Raw genomic sequence first — 23692 nt, forward strand, 5'->3', positions numbered from 1 at the left:
ACCCTGTGTGAGAAATAGCACATGGCTACTTCTGAACCCCTGGCAGAGCTTTGCCTTGATAAAACATGTGCAAGGGAAGTGGCAGTCTCCAGACATGTAATCAACTTAGTCTGGCCACCAGCAGGCAACAATTCAATAAGGACCAGCGAACAGCACTGTGGGTAACTTGATTTGGAGCTATTAAAATTACTTAGAAATAAGAGGACTATGTAGTATCTTAAATTACTCTATCCCACCATTATTTTCAACAGGAATTTCTATGAGCCGGTCATGAATGCAATTCCATACCTGTCAGCAGTCAAAACTGAAGGGATAATCTAATGAAAAGGAAATAGTCCCTCTGTTTGAATATGAACTGAGGTCTACATGCAACTGAAGAGCACAGAAACCAACTCCAAGATATGCAAAGCTGCCAGTGTTTCATCTGTCACCCAGCAAGGTGCACTGAAAACAGCTAGAGAATTCAGCAATTACCCCAAGTCCTGCAAAGATTCAGATTTAAGCTCTGGCATGAAGCCTTTCCTTTATTTTAAAACTGATCACATGAAAATATTTCAAAATCAGTCTTTCTATGTTTTATCCCAGACCTTGCCCCTAAGAAAAATAACTCTTCCTCTCCACCAGGTCATGCCATTTTGCAGAGGCAGACCTGACAAACTGGGCAAGGCTAACAGGATGGTGCTTTAAAGCTGAGCACACCCCAAAGTGGAATGGTCTCAAGAAAAACATCAAGCAACAAGTTTTGAATTACTCTAGCAATCTTTAGGCCCTGAGTGTTTGTGTTACAGTCTGTAACACAGGCTGTGAATCTTGAAAAGTTTCTCAAGTGGAAACTGTGGTGTAAATTTGGGATTCGAGTGCTGTAAGGTTCCAGGTGACTCAGAGTTATGTGCGGTCTTGTAGCTTTTAACACTTCCACCTGGCCATTTAAGAGCTTGCACGGCCTATTTTATCTTTACACATAAAACCAGTCAAAACAATATTGTTTACTGAGTGTGGACTGATCATCCAAACAATTTGCTGATGATAAAGATGCTCTTAACCACCTTCCACAACCAAGGAATACAGTGAAAGCAAGGTGATGTGGTTTAATATGTGTACAGAAGGCTTATTAGCCCACTTTGAAATGTGAAAGAAACACCAAATTACAGAGCAGTCCAGGCTGGAGGGGACAGTCAGAGGTCTCAAGCCCAGCATCCTGCTCAGAGCCAGGTTGTCTATGAGATCAGACCAGGGTGCTCAGATCTTCACCCACTTGAAAACCTACCAGGATGAAGTCTCCAAATCTCTCTGGATACTCCTATTGCTTGACTACCCTAATAGGGGGAAAACTTTATGTCCTGTCACACTGGAACGTGTGTCATTCCAGCTGGTCTGGTTCTTACCCATCTCTTCCTCAGGCTATTTCTCCAGACCCCTGTGACCACAGACCACATCAGAAGTACAGCTCCAGGGGCAGGCAGCCAACAGGGAGCAGGCAATGAGCCCAACACCTTCAACAGCAATCTTGCTTGCACCATTCACAGTGGAGGTGCAAACTGCTCTGCAAAACCCCTAAAAATTTAGGCGTTACTCCATGTGCCTAAAAATCATCTGCCATCTGAAAAAAAATGGGAAGAAACTGAAGCAAACTTTCTGCCCTAGCCACCTGCTGACATTTGCAAAGAGATTTTCACAGGAAGGAAACTCAGAAACGCACCTTAAAATTACCCAGAAGAAAATTCAGAATGATCTTGATGTTCTGTTATTCTCAAAAGCACTGGGGACCTGCAGGTGCTGGTTTTTATGGCCCTCAAGGGCCAACTCTCAGTGTGAACAGTGGGATATAAACAAGATGGAAATTACTTGCATCATGGACATAGTGTTCTGTATTTTGTATTCTGTAAAGGTTGCAAAAGGCTAACCATGGAGAGGAGAAAGAGATTTATTCCAGTAATGGAAAGGAAAGGGAAGTAGAGAGTGATGAAGGTGAAACATTTTGCTAGCTTGTCACAGCTAATGTAAAATGGCATAGGAATGGAAGCACCACTTTTGAGCATTATAGAAATGGCATAATGAGATTTCTTTATCAACTGGAGGAAACATGATTGAATAGATTACGATCTCTGAAAGAAACGGATGTAATTTACCTTAAATTATCAAGTGACTATGAGAAAGAGACTTACTCATGAAATAAACAGAATAACCAATACAAAGGGGCTATATAATACAAAACAAAAGCCCCCTTCACTGTTCTTGCTCAAACATTCCTGACAAATAGACATCAAAAGACCCATTAAAGCTAATCAGCTGTTACATTAGAGTAATTTGCATATGAAAAATTAACTGCCTGACTGAAAACACCAGCACACAGTTTTGGGGACAGGACTCCTTTTTAGCACAGAAAATATTACCCTGCAGTAGTTACGCAGCTTCACTGTAGCACAAGATGGACTTGGGTGTGGTAGGAATCCACATGACAGAAAATGACTGCGAGTACTGGAAAAAAAAAGGAAGGCTTTATATTCTCAGTGTTAACTCTGCGACAGAGGGAATTCCTTTGGTACTTCTCACTTCCCTGGTGCAGTGATGATGATATAAAAATGAATGACAAGTGTTAGGACTGTTTGGGGCTCATCAAAATGATGTATCTACAGGACCTGCCTCCAGCTCATTTTCCAGCACAGCTCAGTGAGGCTGTACAGGGTGCAAAGATAGGCTGCTGGAAGCACAGGTCACCTGATACCACTGGCAATTCTTCAGTCACAGGGAAATCTCACAGTGGAGAGGAGCTGACCTTTGGCTCCTGTTTTGCTAGAGACAAGAGTAAATGCTCTTGTCTAGCATATCATACAAGAAAAATTTGTTCAAACTAATTGGCTTTAGACAGAAGTCGTGTCACTCATCCCATTGCCAGAGTTTCCAGTCCTATTCAGGGCCTCACACTAGAAGACAGAGATCAAAGAGTGTGAAGTACACCAGGGAGATCTTGTTTCAAGAACTCTTGAGAAGGACAGTACTTTTCACTGGCTGGTTAGTGAGTCCCCAGTCAAGACATGATAAAGGAAAATTCAAAATGGTGAGCAGAAAATAAGGTATTTTCTTACCGAAGTTCCCCAAGCTGATCTCTCTGGTGTCTACTCGCATCTCTAGGGCCTTCACCTGCTGCAGATCATCTACCCCTGCCAAAATTTGCTGTAAAGATAAGCAGAAATATATGTGTACTCTCATGCAATAAACCAGATGTTGCAGCAGCAAAAAGGTGTAGAAAGACTTTCAACTACTGTTTTGTCAACATATATTTCAGGTCACTGTGGCTAGATGTAAAATCATATTGAAATTAATTTAGTGTTCAAAGACCTGTCTTCCTTGTAGCCCCAAAATATTCTAGTCTCCCAAAACTTATACATTGCTGGAAGAGTCAAGGCTGAGGGTTACATTCCTCAGACCTACAACAGACCTACATGCCAGCTAGATTCATTTAAACAGTACGTCCATGCTTTAAGATTTGCACAAGTCTTGCACTAATCCTCAGCAGACAGAAAGTGTTAACCGTAAGCATCACTGGTAATTCAAAAGGTGCTAGGTAGTAAAACTCAACAAAACACACAGTTTATCTTTTAACCCAAAACAATAAAAGGAAACATGATTTTAGCTCAAGCAGCTCACTTTTCTGAAAGCAGACTACACTAATTACAAGAATTATTAATTCCTTTGAAAGTATCTAGGCAATGCAAATAGAGGCCCTCAAAATCCTTTGTTATTTTTACAAAATTGTAGTAATTGGATGAACCACTGCATTAAGCAAGGATGTGTGTGTGAATGCAGACTCTTTCCTAATCTTTCCTAATATCCCAAAGTCTATGTTGATACGTACATGTACATTTTGCCTTGGCAGAAGTAAGCAGGAGGAACAAAACAAGCAGAAACTATACACAGAGGGGAGAGGGAAGCTCTATGACTGCCAGTGAAAACCAAAGCAGGGCTGCGAAATCCTAAGATGCCAGGCTGCAATTCCACAAGGAGCTGAAGCAATCTCACATTACTGCTGCTCTCATTCCCTATTTCTTCCAGCTATGATCCAGCTTCTCTCCCCCCAGTTCCCCTCATTCAGGGTACATATCCCACCACCTCCTTTGCATCAGCTTAGTTGCATGAATTCAACCAGAAGAACAGTATCCTTTCTTCCTGATGGGTAAGTGGTTCATGGAAGAGTCTGAAACAATCCTTGAGAAATGAGAAGCAAGGTTTATTTGTCACAATAACTGCCTGAAATAGTTGATGTTATACATAGTGAAGAATTTCTAAATTTTCACCTTTCTGTGTCAAAAGAGTTAGGATGTGGGCTGAACACATACACTTCAAAGAAATCAGAGTTCCCTCCTCAATGATGCAACCAAGAGCATGGGTTGAAAGTATTGTCACCAACCTTTTGGGCCTTTACTAAAGGTGAAGGCAGAAAGTCATTCAGTAATCTCCATGTACAGAAGACAAATTTTCTCACTATTAAAAAGCTACAACATTCTTTAGGTTTTTTAAATAAGGGAGAACTTATTCATTAGAAGGGAATGTGTAGGACGACCTCTGCTTATGAGTTTTGGGAAGAAAAAATAACCACGAGAATATCCAGTTCATTTTTAAAGGAAAGTGCACAAGGGCTGCAACTTCCTCTGATGGTTCCACATCCTCTTACAAAGGACCAAAAACAGTCTGAGTGTAACTGAGATGGCAATTTAAAAGGACATGGTTTCCAGAAAAAGCTGAGCATTCCTTTTTGAAAAACTGTCCCCTTTATAAGGTCCTGACTTGTACTCCTAAGAAACAAAATTACCCAATATCTTCGACTGCTTTTGACCTACTTTTAAAACATTATGTTTAAAATTATTTTTAATCTTATTTTTTTAAACTGTGATTTTAAGCAGGCTGAACATAAGAAAGCTTCTAGACTCTGTCCCCACATGCAGCCACCACAAAATGTGTTTTGCTCCTGCAAAGGCAGCAAGCTTATCAACTACAGCTTTCTCCCTCCAAGTGAACACAAGATCCCTGATGGCAAGACACATTTTGCAGTAACCCTTTTCAGCAGATGACACTGTCTGTCACATAGCACGAGATTATGTGTGAAACGAGAGCTAGCTGATGTCCTGGCATAAAACCATGCACTCGGATCGCTGGATTCGGATGCAAGCTCACTGCCATTAAAGGAAGAAGCTTCTGAAAAATACCTCCCTGCTCCCCATCAAAATACTTTTAAGAGCCTACATCAGAACAGGAGGAAGCCTCAGAACAAGTAATAAGCTTAGGGTCACACACTCTGTCAGTTGAGTAGCAGAAGGTGCTGATACCCCAAGGAGCCTTTGCTCCTTATTTTGTCCTTTCCTCCTTTTTTTTGTCTGCAAGTTGCCTGCATGCTGTCCTTCCCCTGCTGTATTCCAGCAAGCCTCCCTTCACAGCTCTGCTCCCTGATGTTATTTTTCAAAATCCAAGCATGAAACCTGCATGAAGTTGTATTATCTCCTTCTCTAGGGTTCCCTATCCCTTTTTCTCATACCAGGGATTACCAGTGTCATTCTTTGCCCTCCTTTTCCTCTTCTTGACCCACTATTTGTACCTTTTCCACTGTCTGAGAGATGAGCTGCTTAGTGCACCCATATTTTTGTACTGCAATAGGCAGAACTGTGACTCCAGTGCTGGAAAGGGTTATTGGCTGTCATCACCAGCTCTTTGAACTATAGATAGCTGCCTTGAAGCATGTGCTAACCAGATGCAACAAACTCCATGTATTCTCGGTGCCCACCTCCCTGTTCCGCGTTTCCAAGAGTATCTGAAAATCACTGTCCTTCCATCTGCTGATGGTGAGGAGATGCTGGGACAGCTTGAAACCAATTTGCTGTGGGATGCACAAGTTAGTGTAGTACACGAAGGAAACAAGAAATGCTCTTGGGTGGAGGATATGTGCTCATTTAAAGGCACTAAAGCACTGAGACCCCAGGTGTTGATTGCAAGCAAGTCAGCAAGCAAAGGCCAGGGCAGCAGCTCAAAAGAAGGAAACGTGGGGAATGGTTCCTGTGGAAGATAGTTAGTACATTACTACCCTCCAGACACCATTCCTGGCATGCTGGTGCACCTGCAAGTGTGATACTTCTCATGTCACAGCTAAAATTCTGACACCAGGGAAGGACGTGGAAATATTTAAGCAAAGATGAAACATATTTAGCAGGATTTTCTTTTTATACTGTTGTTTAATGTCATGGAAACCTTCATCAAAATTTGAAAGGAGCAATATTTAGGAAGAATTTTGCTGCAAGAGATAAAAAAAACAATCATGACCCAGCACACTGAAGGGGTCATCAGCTTGGAGAGACAGATGTCTGGCACCATGTGATGCTACAGTGCTCTGTGTCTCTTCATTCCTAGGGCCATCCCAGGTCTAGGACAGGCTCCTGCCCTAATTCAGAGGTGTCCCACTGTGGCTTCAGGTAATGACTGCCTGCCCGTAGCTTGATGGGCTGTTCTTACAGCCAGGGACAGAATGTCTCAGCCTGTGCCTCAGGAATGCTTACAGACATGAAGGTGTTTACCACCTAGGTGTTTCTTTGGCTGTTTCCAGCTGCTCAGCCTCCATGTAGGGCAAACAAAAAGGGACCAAGGATCTGTTCTAGGCCAAGAGTTGGATATATTCACAGTTATCTTAGATCAAAGATACCTTGAAAAAACCAATACAATTCTAGGCTGATTGTTGTTCAGAGAGGACTCTGCTTGCCACCCATCTGCAGCCCTGCAAGGTAGGTACCAGTTAGACAGAGAAGGGGGATGTTTTCTAAAGAATTAAACATCAAAATCTTTCTGGAAAGTGATGTTCAAGAAGGTGGCATGAAAGGTTGATTCTTAGCAGCAGTTTTACACTCCACTGTAAATTTGTTTATTTGAAAGCACACATTTCCATGGTAAAGCACTGCACAAGTCTTTGAAGATACTTTGAATACAGGGTAAGTAAAACAAAGACAAATAAAGTTCACTTCACATTTTTTTACCTTCTTCAAAATAGGAATAAAACTATTTTTCATATTATGCAGAAGCTGTTGGTAAATGATTTAGCCAGTATTTTAAGAAGCAAGTCCATGATGTCTCACAAACCATTCCCACCACACAAAGTGTCTGGCCAAATGTCTGGCCAGTTGGGGACTGCGCACCGGTTTGGAAAGCTTCTCCTCTGACTGACAAGAAAAGCCAGTAAGCATTCCGTAAAAATTTGCAACTGAGAAATACTTCTGTGCTTGCAGAGCTTCCCAAGTGGCAAAGCAGTCACCTGGTGATGCTGGGAAATCCAGTTCAAGTCCCACTTGCAACTATCTGTAAATTCCTTAATTGGTAAATAATAACTGTTCAGCCAAAACCGGCGTATACAACTGACATCTTCTCTCTTCCCTAAATTTTTCACACACTCTAAGAAAAGGAGGCATGTTGCTGGAGAACAAGTTGCGTGCAGCTGTCAGAGAAATATTTCCAGCTGTGCATTTATTTTGCTGATCCTGGTTAATTTGGCTAAGACAGGAATTCCTGAGTGGTGAGCTTGTTCTCTTTGAATACTACACCTGTATGCAAATTCTAGATTCATGTCCATTCATGTGTTTATTGCTTTTTTTTTTCAAATTCCCAACTCAACTATAATCTCTCCTTCACACACACACAAAAGAAGTTGCTAAAAGCATGACAAAATATTTCTTCTAAGAAGGGAAGTATTAGCAAATTAATAGGCCTTAAGTGATTGTAAGCCAAGGAATTTTCAATGAAAGGGAACAGAACTTCTCTGCGGTCCCACATGCAAACTTCCTTTCAAAAGGGCTAAATGCTGGAGATGCCCATAATTAAAATATTTAGCTGTATTTCACTACTTTCTGCATATATAAATACATTCTTCTCTCAGCTCAGATGAAGAGATTAGCTAGGTGGTATGAAAAGAGATTTTCTTGGCTTATATGGGAAGTGTAGATGAGGGCAGTAAACATGAAATTTAAGTAGTGGTGGATGCATGAGTGAAGATGTCTTTATTCTTGTGCTGAAGCCCCCAAGTCATGCCAGCAGATGCACATGGACAGGCCCTTGCCTAGTCTTGCTGTCTCACTGACTCATGCTGGGGATTCACAGTTCTGACACCTTTTGAAAACCAGTATTAAGGGTCTGATATTGCAAATTGCTGGGAAATCTAACTATTGCAAACTTCATAGGGCATGTAGGGCACCAGAAATGAGATGGGAGATTTACTGATCTCCCAGAAATAGCCTTTACTATTTCTGTAGGAGGAAAAAAACTCAGTTTCAGCTACATGTCAACACACAGGTCAGGAGTGGACAGGATAATAGACATTCTTACCTCAGTTTTTGCTTAGATTTGTTTTAAGGATTTACTTTCCCTCACAGAGATATAAAAAAAGTTATACCCCAACATTAATTCTTTTTCCTATCTCGGAATTAGGTGTGCAGACAGTAGCTACAATCATTGCTCAAGATTGTGTCTCTGAACACGGAAAAGTCAAGACTGTAATGTCATTTTATGTTACTGAAGCACTGGTGGCTGTAAGTCAATGAATATCTGGGTTTTTCCATATAAAAGCAGGCATATGCGTGTGCATGCATGTAAGTATAAAGCTTCCTGATGTGAAAATTTGAATGTAAAACATCAGATGCCTAACTAGCAGGATGAACACTAATACAACAGATGAACACTAATTTAACAACTGCAAGCCTTCACTACTGTAAAGGTATTAGTGTTAGGAGAAGAACATATGAAAAAGGAAAGCTCTGCAACTAAAGGAGGCTTTGTAATTTCTTTCCAGTTCACAGTATTACCTCCACTATCCGCTACCTCGAGCGATCTGATCTAACTTTGAAACTAGCTACGCTTGGAGCAGAAGATCAAACTGGCAGGCCTCCAGAGGATCCCTCAAACTTCAGAAAATAATTATTATATATTTCTAATGAAGAATTCAGCAGATCCAAATTCAGTCATACAGGAAACATACAGGATTTGAAGTGAACATTACTTCCATTCCCTTACTCTACCTAATTTATCAAGGTTCTGCACTTTCTTGAGGTCCAGTTTTTCTCTCAAGTCCATTTATCTTACAACTGTGAGGAAAACTTCTGCAAAAGAAAAAAGGAAACAATTGAGCCATTTCAGCAAGAATCCAATCTTTGTTCCAGGACCCTCCAACATTTTCTTTTTCCTGTGAGGATGAGTGCATACCATATGAAATACACTCTAACCTCCTGAGCAACAAAACTAAACACCACTTCCGAACACGTGTTCCTGAGTTTGGAAAACATGATTAGTTGGAGCAGGATCAATAAAAAGCTAAATTAGAGAATACTTCCTTTCTTCTCAAAAGATCACACACAAACGTGATTGGGTTTTATAATGTGACAATGTCTGGAAGATCATTTGACCTTGTAAAATGAGTTTCTTCTGAGAAGTGGAATGCTTTTAGCGGAAGTCAGGAAAAGATCCTTTGCAAACAGCAGGGAGAGAATGGGGGTTGATAGAACAAAATAAAAATGTGATTAAAGACAGGTGGCACCCTTAATTTCAGTTTCTCCAAGTTTAATGAAAAATCTGTGTCACAGCCCTAACAGAGTTAAAAATTAATGGCCCATTGTTAGCCAGTTTTCAGAAAAAAGTGAGAATTTGCTCACCCTGGTATTCTGCAATATCTGACAACCATACATAAGGATGGGCAGAGCGGGGAAATATTAACAGGAAAATAACTAGGGAAATAAAAAGCTGGAAATATTAATAGGACAGGTACAAATGGAAAAACAAGAGTACCTATTCATATAGAGGAAGATTAAAGAGTACACCAGAAAATTTATATTGATACTAGCAAAAAGAATAAAAATGATATCTAATGATACCAACCCTTGCATCAAAAGAGTTTGACCTGTAGCTTGGATGAAGAACATTCAAATATAAAAGGATGTTACACAATAGTGCAGCAAGAGAGCTGGCAGCAAGCAGAAACTAGAAGATGTGATTAACATAATGGAAATACAGAATCATACAGGATTTGAAGTGAACGTTACGCTGAAACAAGGCTACAGAAGACCACAAACTCTGTGGTGAATGAGCATAAAGTCTAAGTGAGGGGATCCACTAAGGAGAGGAAGAAAATGGGCACAAGTCCAGTGGTTTTGTAGAAGTTGTCTTTTGTTCTACACTGTCCAAGAAGGCAAAAAGGGAAAAAAAAAAAAGAGAAAAAAAAAAAATCGCTCTAAGCCAAACTTTCCTCTCTTTGGAGGAAAACAATGCAGCAAGTGGATAAAAAAGTGAAGGAACACAAGTGTCACAAGTTTTAGAGAGTTCTTAATAATGTGGACTGCTAATGGAGACTGCTAATGGTTTCACTATAAAATAGACAGCCATCCCCCTGGAAAAAGGGCAAAATGAGTCAAATGTGCAGGCAGAAATGAGGCTGCAGTTCAGTGTGCCCAATCTTCACAGACTCTGCACAACTACACTTTGCAGCTTCCCCAGACTCCAACTGAACTGGTACAAGACAGACCATTGCTAGTGCAAGGAGTAAAGCCGAGTATGTATCTCAGAACAAAAACCTTCCTCAGGAACATCCCTAAGGTGTCCAAAAAATTTCCTACACAACACTGCAGAAGTGTGGCCCATGCTCTTATTTGAATGTAAAACAATTTTCCTTTAAAGAGCCTGTATTTTAAGACTGTTAGTTTCCTTCTCAGAGCACTTCAACAGATACAATCAATAACTCCTAAAATATTCACAACAATAAGACAATCAAAAAGATACTGCAGCTGTATTGATTTAAGCAAGACAACCTTTCAAACCATTTGACTGTCAATGGCATGTGGGTCCTTAAAGAATTATGCATGTGAAAACTTGTTTCATATTAAATGTTTGAACATTCTGAACATTTGCAAATCCAGAAGAAGTAAATTTATGGCAGCAGTGGTTTCCATTTGATCAACATAAAGGTCAGAGAATAGATAGACAGGGTATGTCATTAAAACAAGCTATAAACACTGTAAATGTTTCCTTGACAATGTCATGTAGTTTTTCCTCTGAGCAGGAAGTATCCCAGCTATGCCAACACAAATGTCAGGTTCCAGGGCAGGAAATAACTGTGTCCAGAAAAATTAGCAGGACAGTGTACTCCATTTAAAAGAATCTTTGAAATGAGATTCCTCACAAATGTTAAAACCCAGAATCTCAAAAAAGGCAAAACTCAATTATTTAACTTCTTACCTGCATTTTTTAAAAATTACACAATAATAAACAGCAACTTCATGGGATGTGGGTAACATTGCCTTATACACACTTTTCTGCTTACAATTTGCTGTGAACTAAAGCAGCAGAGAAAGAGAACTTCATGCCAAAGAAAGAGTTTCCTAAGGGTTTCATTCAGAGTTGGTTGAATCAGAGGGCAGCCATTTTGGTTACTTTAATGAGCTTTGGTTCATGTCCTAACAATACAGACGAACCTGAGAGGCTCCCATGGGATTTATACAGGGTATTGTGGGCCACAAACACATTAGACTGGTCAAATTCTATGCCAGGTTTTAAACAAAGACCAAGAAGTAGTTGGAGATTCTCATGAGCCAAAGGAAAGTGAATGGCATAGACCACACAACCATGTAGCAATTTTTCTCCAGAATGCTTAATATATCCACTCTGCAGGAAGGGATTTTTGCACCTCCAACCATTTTATAAATACTAAAAGACCTGGCTAATAAGGGAACAATAGTTCTAATCTACAGCACATGGCCAAAATGGTGAATGGAATGTAGTTAGGGAGTGCCTAGGGAGTGGTGTAAACCTGCGACTGGAATACGCTCCCTGCGGAAGCTGCACTGGCGCAGTGGATACACGCAGGATTATAGACACTGTGATCACCACCCTGTCTGTTGGGAGCACAGGAACCACAGCCTTGGCAGCCCCATCTTCTTTCACAAATGCTCCCCAGTGGAAGAGATTTTTTTTGTAGGTCTGCAACACAGAAAGCCTCTCTCCTCAAGTTCTGCTCTCAACTCTCCCTTCCTTTAGCATGGAAAAGTGACGTAGTTTGGTCAGCTCCTGCACATCCCACAGGATTTCAACCTTAATTAGTCTTGAGCAAGTACAATACTGTGTGCAACCAAGTATTCTTTCACAAAGTGAATTCTTTCATGAAGATATCAGCATGTTACTCTCTTTCAACAGGCTGCACACCAAAATCATTTCCCCCAGTCTAAAAGGAATAGGGCTTTCAAACATGCTTTGAAATTCCACCTACTTTGACATATATAGAAAGTATTTCTATCATTTGCAGAATATTTTAATTTGCTTCTTAGCAGGACAGAGGATTTCACTACCTCAGAGAAAAAAAAAAGTGCTTTTAAAGTTACATTTCCAACCTCTAGAACAAGGTTAATGTATATTCTTTTTCTAATGCTAAGATTCAAGGTACTCCAGATGGCATTAGTGAGATCTGTGTAGAGTATAATTATGCTACCCGTACTTTTCTTCACGCTGCTTCAAGAATCCTGGCAATAAACACAGCCACATTCATGCTGGAAATACTTTTGATATGAAACAAGGTGAAAGGAGGACAAACATTTGATACACCTTCATAAGACAGAATCTACTTTACACAGAAGTCTGAATGTCAGAGAGGCAACAATCCACAATCAGTACAATAGCAGTTGGAAGGTTAATACAGCTCTGTATATGCCAGTTTTCCTCTTTCACTTCATTAAAAAGTTGGATGTCTACTCACCAGTTTCCTAGGGGAAAGATGTTCATCCAGAAGCAGCTCTCCATCATCTTTAATCAGTGGAATGGGATTTGGGTTGCCTTGCCAATTCAAATCAGTCTCCTGGTCTGCAGATGAGCCCAGATGAGAAACTCTGTCAGGATTCAACTTCAGGTCCATCTCAACATGCTTTGAACAAAAGGGTAACAAGCAGTCTGATTTTTCTACCCATATTTATTATTTTCCTGTCAGCAAAATCTATTTTGACTCCTATTGCAAGACAGAAAATGCCTATGGAGATGCAGGTTTCTTTAATCAGCACAAACCCAAAGCCATGCATTACATAACATATATTCTTCCTTTTCTTCACCCTCAAGAGCTACCCAAGTCCCACACCTCATTCAGCTTTGAGTGTAAGCTTTAACAGCAAACTATTGTTCGCAGGTATAGAAGAAGCCAGGCATACCTATAGCTCTGTACAAAGAAGAAAGTGAAGAACAAACAGCTCAGGGCACTAGTCCTTTCCAGCCTTCTCACTACTCCACTCATCCTTCTCCAGTGTCAGTGAGCTTCCCATCCACACAGGCTCCCCACCTACCCATCTCCTCTCGAGAAACGTGAACAACATTCAGCAAAACTCTGCTGGACTCCAGACTGTAAGTGCCAGTACCAAGGCACACCACCACCTCTCTCTAGCATTCTGAGCTCTGCCTGCAGGTAGCATGGACAGAACCTGTCTGTATTTGCTGTCCTAAATCAAACATCCCAGCACTGTTACTGACTGTAGGTTAGGCAGGCCATGACTACTGACTTCTAGTTTTGAAGACAGTCTTGGAAAAAATAAATTTAAAATACAATTTAAACAAAACTGTGTATGCTTCAAGTGAAATGAAATACAAAATTTGAAGACGAAGCACTTCAATTGTGGTCATTCTTCAATTCTCAAAGATATCACTTTCACAGAAATATTAACAATTAACTTTGAAATATGAGAGTAAGCATATGTACACTCATTAGAGTCAAAAAGCAATCTGCTGTACCCAAGTGGTACAAGCATTACTGTGATTTATACAGCTATTTACTACTACTTGGCAAGAAGGAAGTGTCACAGCTGGAAACACTGCTGTAACAACAAAAGGCTAGACTAGAGAAAAGCCGTCTTGCTCTACTGAAGGGACACCTGCAGTTTTGTTCTGTTCTCCACTGTGAAGCAATATTTATTCTTAGTGCTGGAAAAGTAATTAAATGATCAAGCTAATCATAACTGGCTGACAAAGCATCAGTGGTGGCCAAGACCTGAGAATTACCACTTTCCTTCCTCCTCATACTAATAAACAGTTAAACACAAGAGTAACTTCTGTTAGGACAAATAGGAGTTCTGGCTGCTCAGCTGATCATCTGTACTTGAGAGGACTGACTCGGTAGAAGGTGAGGGAGGTTTGGATCAAAAAGACTTCTTCCTCTGACTACTCAAGTCCAGTCAAAATTCTTCACTTGCACAAGAAAAGGAAATTCAAAGGACTTAGTACTGTCAGGAAAAATAGCAGCCCTTATCCAAACAAAAACAGCAACAAAAACTTGATGACACACCAAACCTCTTCCTGCAGAATCTCCTACATTAGGAAGGGAAGAACCAAACCCTCTGATTCCTAAGTGCTCCTTCTGTAGACTCATCAGGCCAGAAGAAGCCCATAGAAAGCAAACCCTATTTTTTCCAGGTCACTGCACCTACCTGGCAAGCACTCCTACAGGAGAAGCTGACTGCTCAAATGTGCTACACCTAAGCTACAGAATATTCAATGCCTAAGAAGTATGTTCAACACAAATTCTTCAGAGTCACACAACTCCTTTCAAACTTTCTTACTGGCTTACAACAGAACCACCATAAAGTGAATTGAGTAGTGATACTTGCAGCTCTAAAACCTCAGTATGCCTACAGTAGTGTAAGGACAACTTTCATACTTCAGCCCATTAGGAGGGAAGAGAGACCTCAAAAACACTGTGTCTTGCATTTTACAAGTAAAGTTATAATAGAGAAATTTCTCTTACCTGTTTTTTTTCTAACAAATTCTAGAATTTCTCAGACTTTTTTCCTCTACTTTCTTTAGAACAGATCAGTATGATTTAGCCAGGATAGAGTTGCAAGAGTCATCAGTTATCCAAGAAAATTAAAGAACCTTTTGTGAGATGAAGATCTTCTGGTGTTGTCATTATTTTCCTAAGAAGGAATTACCTTGGTCAATACCTGACTTGGAGTAGAATATCTGTCACATAAATTCTGGAATCCTTTGCCAGTTGCACAAGACTTGTATTGGATTGTGTGCAACTACTGGTGGTTGTTTCTAATTCAAGTGAGGATTGTTATTATCCAGAGATAATCACATATGTTATCAGAGCCAAGTGGAGCAATAGTCAGAGAACACTGATGTAATGTGTGAGTGCAAAACATAACGAGATAAGAGCAGGATTTTGTGGATGTGGGCTGCAAAGTGTTAACACGCTTGCATAAAACAAATTACTGTTCTCCCTCTGTTGGGCCATCACCACCACATTTCAGAACATCCTCAAATCTTTGAAACATGTTGATACAGCATTTACTTTAGGCTTGACAGGGAGATCAATTTGTGGCTTAATATCTGAAGTAATACTTTGTTTTATACTTCCTGCTATTGATCTGCTCTTGTAATTATTGTAACATTGGATTAGTGAGGAGAAAAGTATTTTCATTACAAATTGTTTGGGATCAAGCTGAATTATTGTCAGCAAGCAAAACTATTTTTTTACATGTTTCTATCACTTCAAAGCTTTCTCCAGGGAATAAAGAATCTCCTCCTGAACACGGATCAAAATAACATGCTCAAAATGAGATTGTAGAAAAATCAAGAGTGCAGGAATTCTAGTGGTGAGGTGCCAATCTTTTGTAAAATCCAGGAACCTCTGAAATCTCCAGCACTGTGTAGGAGCAAGAAAGGGGCCTGGCACAAAATTTGTCCTCCTAGAGACACAGCAGTCACATTGCTCATTTTCATCAGGTCCATCTGATAAACCTAAGGCTCTGCCAAATGCACAGGACAAGCCAACACTGACCCAAACTAATTTTAGCTTCAGTGGGACAGCTTACAGGGACTGGAAAGACTTTTGGTGTCACTGAAGAGGTCTGAAAATCCACAAATCTGAAGATTTCCCTCATGGAGAAGATGGCTGCATTGGATATATATTGGATCTATGTAACTGCACCTAGCACAAACCTGCAGTGAATCCCGTGGGACAGCAGAGCAATGCCAGTAAGCACATGAGTGTGTCAGGGGAAGAGAAAATGGCTGGGAAATAATGGAGTTTTATAGTGCCTGTGAACAATGAGAAGAATAAAAGAATGAAGGAAACCAATAAAGTAGCTTTTGCAGGATTTGCATCAGAAGTCTTAACTTGGCAGACTCTTATGTGTGTGGATAACTAGAAGCAAATAATCATTGAGTGCAGGCGAAATCAATGACCAGAACAGTGAGATGGAAGATTCTGAATTCTACAAAGAGTTAATTTGCCAACTTTCTCCACTGCTGCCACTCTCCTTACCCAAGCAAGTGTGTGTGATCATGGTAAGCTATTCAATTCACAGACATGTTCTGACAGTTCATTAAAAACTGCAGGACATTTTCAACATATATAAATACCAGTAATAAAGACCATTATTAAAATTAAATGATCCTTGGAACAACATGTTATTTAAAATCCCCTCAGAATACCGTAATTTGCTAGAAAGAAATTGGCAGAGAACAGTTATTTGATGTTCTTAGGGTCTGACTAACTGGTAAGACTCCAAGATTTTATTTTTCTGCTACAAGATTTATCGAAGAGTCAGAGATAGGATTGCGTATTCTTCATTAAATATATATTAATACACATTTCAAATTCAAATGTTTGATTCAATATTAATTACAGCTTCTTAAGACCAGGAAAGAACCTCTGAATTGTGTGACTAGGCATGATAATTTCTAATGCAGCCTTCACAACATTACCTAAAGAGCTTGTCCAAGCAATTAACTTACTGTTTAAAACCAAAAGAAATCCCCAAACAACAGCAATTAATCGAGAATTACTCTAGAAAAGGCATATACCTCTATATATTAACATCCCATACAAAATGGAATCTCTACTGCCTTAGTCCAGCTTCTCAACCAGCATCCCCTCCTGCTCTGTGGCTACTCATGCCTTCACTGGACAGGAAAGGTGACATTTCAGTGGGGGTACTGCAACTTCTGAGCCCTTATCTGTATGTCACCAGACAAAAATTTCTCTAGAAAAAAACCCCATTTGAGAACCACTGTGCTATCCATCTCTCTATGACAGGAAGCTTGCACTGCAGACTTCCATTTCTCTTGTCTTGCGTGATATAATTTTTGTCTGTTTAATTCAGAATCACAAATTACAGTGGTGCCCATACTGTTACCACTGACACAGAACGAAAACAAAGAATTCTGTATTTACTACGGATTTGACAAAACGTTTGGTTTACAAGTCCCAAGGGAACTATGAGTGCCCTTTTAAAGTGTAATTTTGTGCAAGTGCACTGCAGATAACCTCATCTGGAAAATAACTGTTTGGGCAGCTGGAATTTACTATGATGTCATCAGGAAACTACTGTTACAATAATCCACCCATAATGGCAAAAACAGTTCCTGCAACATTCATGTAATATAAAGCATCCTGCAACACATCAGTCTATTTTAGCAGGTGCAACTTCTAGAAAGCTGAAAAATAAAACACCAGTCCTGTTATTAATATGACTTTTTTGTGTGTGTGTGTATGACTAAACAGTCTGATTTTAATCTTCCGGTTTTGTTAAGCAGAACAAGGTAACAACTACTTCAGTAATGCTACATTAATATCAAGGGATCATGCAAACACTATAAAGAGCATTCATAAATATTCTGCTTCTGTGCCCCACTAAAGAAAAAAAGCTTTTAAGAGAAAGCTGAAATATTAAGATAACAATATCCCACTTGATATAATTAAAAATTCACTGACTTTAAAGACACTGAATGACTCGAATGCTCACAATGATATTTTTGGGTAACTGTTCAATTTGAGGCCTTGGTTCAAGCATCTGAATGTGCAGACAAAGCAAGTGTACTGACTTATCTCATTTGTTTACCTTCCTCATTTATGGTTTCAAAAGCTGTAAGAGTGTTCTGACAGTTCTTTGCTATTACATATAAATCCTGCTCTATAATTACCACAACCATGGCAGGTGAGCCTTGGGATCTGTGTCCCACAGACTCCTCAGGAAAAGCTCTTGGGAGCTTTTTGGACTTTGTGATACCCCCATGCATGGAGCTGAGTTCAGACTGTGCTGTCACTCAAAGCAGCAGTGATCCCAGAGAAAAAAATGCATGCTACCAACCCAGACACCATTGGGATAAAAGATGTCTAATATTCTTTGAAAACATAACAGTAATAATAAAAAGGCAATGCCTTTAAATGTCATCCATTTATCCTTTGTATATCTACAGATTCCATGTAGATATATAAATATACTAATTTCATAATTACAATTGCATATATAAGACTTTCCCCCTGAGATGCTGCTGAGCAGGGTGATGAAAAATGTTTTATCATATGAGCTGGAAATACCCCTATATTAAATAATTCTGGAGCTAGCTTGCCAAAATTTTTAAGGGAACTTCCCCTTCTTACCATCCAGGACCAAAGTCCCTTCAGAGTGGGTGGCTCCAGTGATCCCACAGGTGCCCCTCTTGGCTCCCTGCACACTCCACACTCACACAATCAGACAGGGTTTCCTTGCCAGCCCAACCCTGGGTTTCCCACAGCAGATGTCTGGATCCTTAAAATAATTTAATCATGGCACAGTAATGCAGAAACAGCTGGAGCTGGTGCCTTTAGGGACAGACCCTCAACAAAGGAATCCCTGGGGTTTGTACCCTCCATGCCTGTGACAGTCTGGGGTCTCCCTGCTGAGTCCTTGGCTCCTGCTGTGTCCAAGTCCCCGGTCACCTGGCCGGTGCCACAGGTCCCTCTGCCCTCTGTGGTGCAAAGGGTCAGCACCAGGTCAGGGCCCCTTGCCTGGGGCTCCCACCACGTTCCCCAGCCAGGGACAAACCTGCAGCTCGCTCTCAGTGCATTGCTCAACAAAATGTCCTCATAGCATGATATAAAAGCAGATCACTCTCTATTATATGGTTCTATTACATGTCAAAGAAAAAATAAACCGAAGTCCAATCAATTGGTTTTAGTTTTTAGAGTCCTGTGGTGGAAGGGGGTCAGTGGTAATTTCTGTCTGGCTACAAATGATCATTGATTCTCTCTGCAGTGCAAGTCTCCAGACAGTGGCTATAGATGAGTATGGATTATCTAAATCATTAGATGAAACTGCAAGATGCTACAGATTGAGTGGTTTTTTTCATATACAGGTGAACTTCTTGCTGTTAAGAAAATGTCTCAAGACACTCTTCTGCTATCTGTCCCCACAATGAGCCCTAGAAAAGCAAAGCAGAGAGCAGGATGTGGGGATAGCTGGTGAACAACAAGGGTTATGGAAAAACAGAGCTCCAAGGTACCAACGCCTTCACTCTCAGCAGGTTGCCAAACGCACTTAGGATTGTTTCAGTGGACTAGATAACAGTAAGTCCCTCACCATTTTATCAAGGTAGCCAGAGATCAGGAAACCAGATTTGGCCCTCCATGGCCACAAGCTTTTATCCAACAGTGTCCAGATGTTAAACAAGGGAGAAACGAGGCTGGTCTAGTTAAAATCCTCTCATCCTTATGCAGGGGTCCTGTCATGGATAGCTAATGACAAGGTACGCAGGAATCAACGTATCTGTGCTTGTCACACACACAGATCCTGCCTTAAATGCAAATGTCACAGGAAGATGTATTTACCTTCCTTGCATTTAAAAGGCATAATTCAGCATTTACTTAAAAATTCAGATGCTAGGCATGTTACTAGACATACTAAGAAAGGATGTAAGCAAAGCAAGAATCAGTATCTTTTCAAGATGAACAAATATATTCTAACCCATGGACTCAGAACTAAATGACAGTCCAAAGCTGCAGAGAAAAAAAACTCTATGGTTTTGGTCTTCACAGCACTTTAAAGTATCCACCATTTAGCAGCATTTCCAGATTTCAGCTAAGAAAAGGACAAAAAAAACAGACCTTTTTTTCCCAGCTACTATTGCATTGCATTTATGAGCCTTTTGAAATACAAACTTCTACGCAGGATGAAAATGCATCATATATGGCATTTCTGAGTTTCAACATACTCTGGTTGTCCTCAAACAATTTTCAGTCCATTTTGTTTGGTAATTAAGCTATTTGAAGCAAGAGATTCCTTCCTGGCCTGCAAAGCCATTTGAAGAGCGGCTGGGAAGTTTCTGATTTCCGGTGTGCTGCCCACATGGGACAGATTGTATAAAAAGAGATAGGTTCTAGATGAACTTGTAGAAAAATAGTGAACAGTGGATGATGCCACAGGAGCTTATTTAGTAACAGACATTGCCAAAATTTCAGCAAGGGCAGAAGACTCACAGTGAAAAGGACCTTGAGAAATCAGTTTGGGCTACTGATGAGGCGGCATCATAACTGTCCTGCTGGGCCAAGGCAGATCTCCAGCTAACTACTGTAGTCAGAAACAGACCCTTTAGAAACAGTATCAGAACAGTATCAGGAGCAGAGGTAGTCCAAAGTGATCCTTGCCCTGGCATGCTGCTGTAACTTCTGGCAATCAGTATCTCCCAGTCCAAAAGGTGAGCTGTGTCCAACAGCTGGGGAGGTGTATGGGGAAGCAATTATTTGTCATGTTTCTAGACATGACAAATAGTCATCCAATGACTAAAGTAGACACAGAAATTTTATCAGGAAGCAGTTTTAAAAACTGAGAAAGTGCATTTTTGCATTATATTTATTTAAATTGTGGAAGACAGGCATAGGTTGCTTGGAGGCTAAAATTAGAAATTAGGTCAACAGCAGTTAAAATTGTGGAGGATACATCCAACTGTCCATGCCATTCTTTAAGTTATAGCTTTCTTTTGCATAATCTCATTTCATCTCCTCTTCTCTCTGAAGAATTTCATGGCAAGAATTTCAGTTCTGCCATTTACCCTCCAGGATGATCAACTTTGCACATAAGATTCAAGATATGGCCATAGAGACAGTACATGAACCTCCACTGTTTTTAATTCCTATTCTCAGAAGTTTTAACACTGTTTGTCTGTTTTACCAGCTGCAAGATTATATTTTCAGATAACAAACACAATAGCTGAACGCTCTTTCCCAAGTAACAATAATTTACTTAAGCCCCTTCATTCTATATTTTTCTTTTCCCCACTTTGAACTTGGGTGGATACTCCATTAAAATAAAGCAAACCCAGGCCCAATCACCACGTATGTTAGGAACACTGAAAAAACAGAAAAAAAGAAAACCAAAGTAGTTTTAGGACTCCGTTCTAAAAATTAATTTAGAATTAAAGATGTAAAATATGCAAGATAAACAGACAGTTTGCTATACTTTGAATACTGCTTCCAGATGTGAGAAGCTGTAGTCAAAGAAACGTGTGCTTTCTGAATTTATTTTTTTTTAATATCAGATAATGTTTCTTTGAACTAGCCAGGGTCCACAGTCTTTTCCTTTTAATGCAGACACACTAGTATTTATTGCATCTGCCATGGCAAGTCTGGTCTTCTGATTTGTATTATAGCAAGTACTTGTGACCCTACTGATATAAAATAGGTTTTGCTTGCAATTTTTTTTCAAGCCCACATGTGACTCCATAGAAAGTATAAAAACACTAACCATTATTTTAGCAAACTAAAATTATGCAGATATATCTAAATAATTAATTTCTGTGAAAAGCTCATGAATTTTCCAATTGAAAAAAATAACCTCCTCATAATTCCTCACAAATAAATATTCATCCATTCCCATTAGCAACAAACATAGTGATCCCAGATTTATGGTATAAATATGATATGTTACTATGTTGCTGCACTTTTATACTACTTCAAACATTGAGGATAAATGTGATTTCTTTAACTGTGTACCCTAAGGAACTTCAGTTAGAAAAGCACATGCATCATCATCAATAATATCATTCCAGTCCAGTGCTAAACTCACATCTGGTCTCACATGAAATAAGCACCCTGCTTTATATAGGATCAGGTCCCTTGAATGGTGTAAGAACAGGCTGATGGCATCCCAGGCCATGGGCAGAGCCTGTTCTTTCACTGACAGCAGTGTACAAATAGCAAACTGAGCTGCTCACGGGTAGATGTATCCATATATCAATCCCTTGAGAGGTCAGACCCCCAGGAGCATAGTCATTCTCAGTGGTAAAGCCAAGAGAGAGAACACAAAGTCCAGGAAAAAAAATCACCACAACCTCCATAACAAAACCTGTTAATGCCAGCAACTCTGAAATCTGACATGCCTGAACACTGCAGTTTTAATCCAAAATTTTAGGTGAATTGAAACCAGAAAAAATAACATGAAGAAAAAGAATGCCATTAAATGGGAGCGTAATTTTAAAAAATTCTGAGACATTTTCAGTCATTTGTACATTTGAAATTACTTTACCTTTTCTTCCAATGCCACTGCTGTTCTGCATCATTTGCCATTCCTCTCCTACAGAGATTTTAATTTAGTAGTCACAGCTGCTTATCTTCATTTATCTTGACTGACAGGTGCTCATAGTGTTATTTAATTGTTCCATGTCCTGCTAAAACAACAGTAAGAACACAATATCCAAGAGAACAAAAACCAAAACAAACCCAAGAGATTCTGAGCATTTAACAATTAATAAAAAGAAATACTTTATTCACTGTAGCAGCAGAAGTCCATGTTCAATAGGGCTTAAAAGTGGAACAGGACACGAAGCAGTGGAGCCTAGAAGAGCTTAATGAAAGTGTAACTCATTACAGTTCCCAAAGAGACCATGAGAAGGTGAAGGACTTGATAGAGAAGAATCTACATAGTTGGGGGAAAAAAAGTTTTTTACTGAACAAAAAGAACACTGATTTCCTGGTAGGAGTAAGTTGATTCTGTGTTAGAGAAAACATTGCCATTGGGGTAGCATGGGATAAAAGGTTAATGTCAACATTTAGCATACTTTCACTGTATCAGTTGTCAGAAAATGTTGCTATGTAAAAGCAGTCAAAATGGAAAATAGTAGGTGAGCAGGAACATTCATATCAGGAATCAATAGCTATAGAAGACAGGTGCAGAGCAAGGATAGTACAGGCCTCACAGACAGGACAAAGGGACAGCTGGAGATATCCAATTAACTAATTACTGACTGCTAAAAACTATGAGTGGGTAAAGCAAGTTCATTTCCAAATCATTTTCCATACCACAGAGTGGTCATGAGCAGGACAGGGACCACACCTCAGCCCTTTCTGCAAGAAGCTGAACAAAGCTTAAAGCCCATAAGCTTGGCACTGGTGAGTCTCTTCAGCCCTTCACGAGAAGCTGAGGAGGCACCACGGAGGAGCCACGTTCTCTCAGCGTGATATACCTGGGAATACTTTTACAACATACACCTGCCCGGGACTATTTATTCATCAACTTTGTTCTCCTTAGAACTCCACCAAAACATAAAATTTAAACACGCTGTTACATCTCCCAGATTCATTGCCAACACTGACATAAACAGAGACTTTCAGTCTCAGACCTCAGGTGCTTTCCACCTGCACGTTGGCTGGATTGCTACAGTGATGCACGTACTTTGGTGGGGTCTTCAAACTCTGGGATGCATTGGAGGTGTCCCACACCAGTCAATATGTCCCGCTCCAGTCCAGCGTGTCCCACACCGACCACCGTGGTCACCACGACGGCCTTTTTTCAACGCCCCTTAAAGCCGGGTGCACAAGCCCAGGGTAAGGAGGGGAACTCAGCCCCACGCCCACCACACACCCACACCTCCCACCGCTCTCTCCCTCTCTCCC

General features: G+C 40.2%; 1 protein-coding gene across 3 annotated transcripts in view; it reads right to left on the minus strand.

Moving 5' to 3' along the window:
- LRRC56 (leucine rich repeat containing 56) overlaps positions 1 to 23639 on the minus strand; it is a 59852-nt gene extending 36213 nt beyond the window's left edge. The window contains exons 1-4 of one of the 3 annotated variants that reach the window (XM_017742179.1): positions 23472 to 23639; positions 22326 to 22464; positions 12758 to 12861; positions 3087 to 3174 (exon numbers count right to left, since the gene is read on the minus strand). In XM_017742179.1, coding sequence (XP_017597668.1) covers positions 3087 to 3174; positions 12758 to 12861; positions 22326 to 22359 — 226 coding nt within the window. In that variant the 5' untranslated portion in view covers positions 22360 to 22464; positions 23472 to 23639. Of the gene's footprint in view, positions 1 to 3086; positions 3175 to 12757; positions 12923 to 22325; positions 22468 to 23471 lie in introns of all 3 variants that reach the window. The other 2 variants (XM_017742177.1, XM_017742178.1) reach the window with 2 other exon arrangements.
- Positions 23640 to 23692: the final 53 nt, after the last annotated feature.

The sequence above is a fragment of the Corvus brachyrhynchos genome, unplaced genomic scaffold, assembly GCF_000691975.1.
Source record: "Corvus brachyrhynchos isolate BGI_N302 unplaced genomic scaffold, ASM69197v1 scaffold115, whole genome shotgun sequence".
NCBI lineage: Eukaryota > Metazoa > Chordata > Aves > Passeriformes > Corvidae > Corvus > Corvus brachyrhynchos.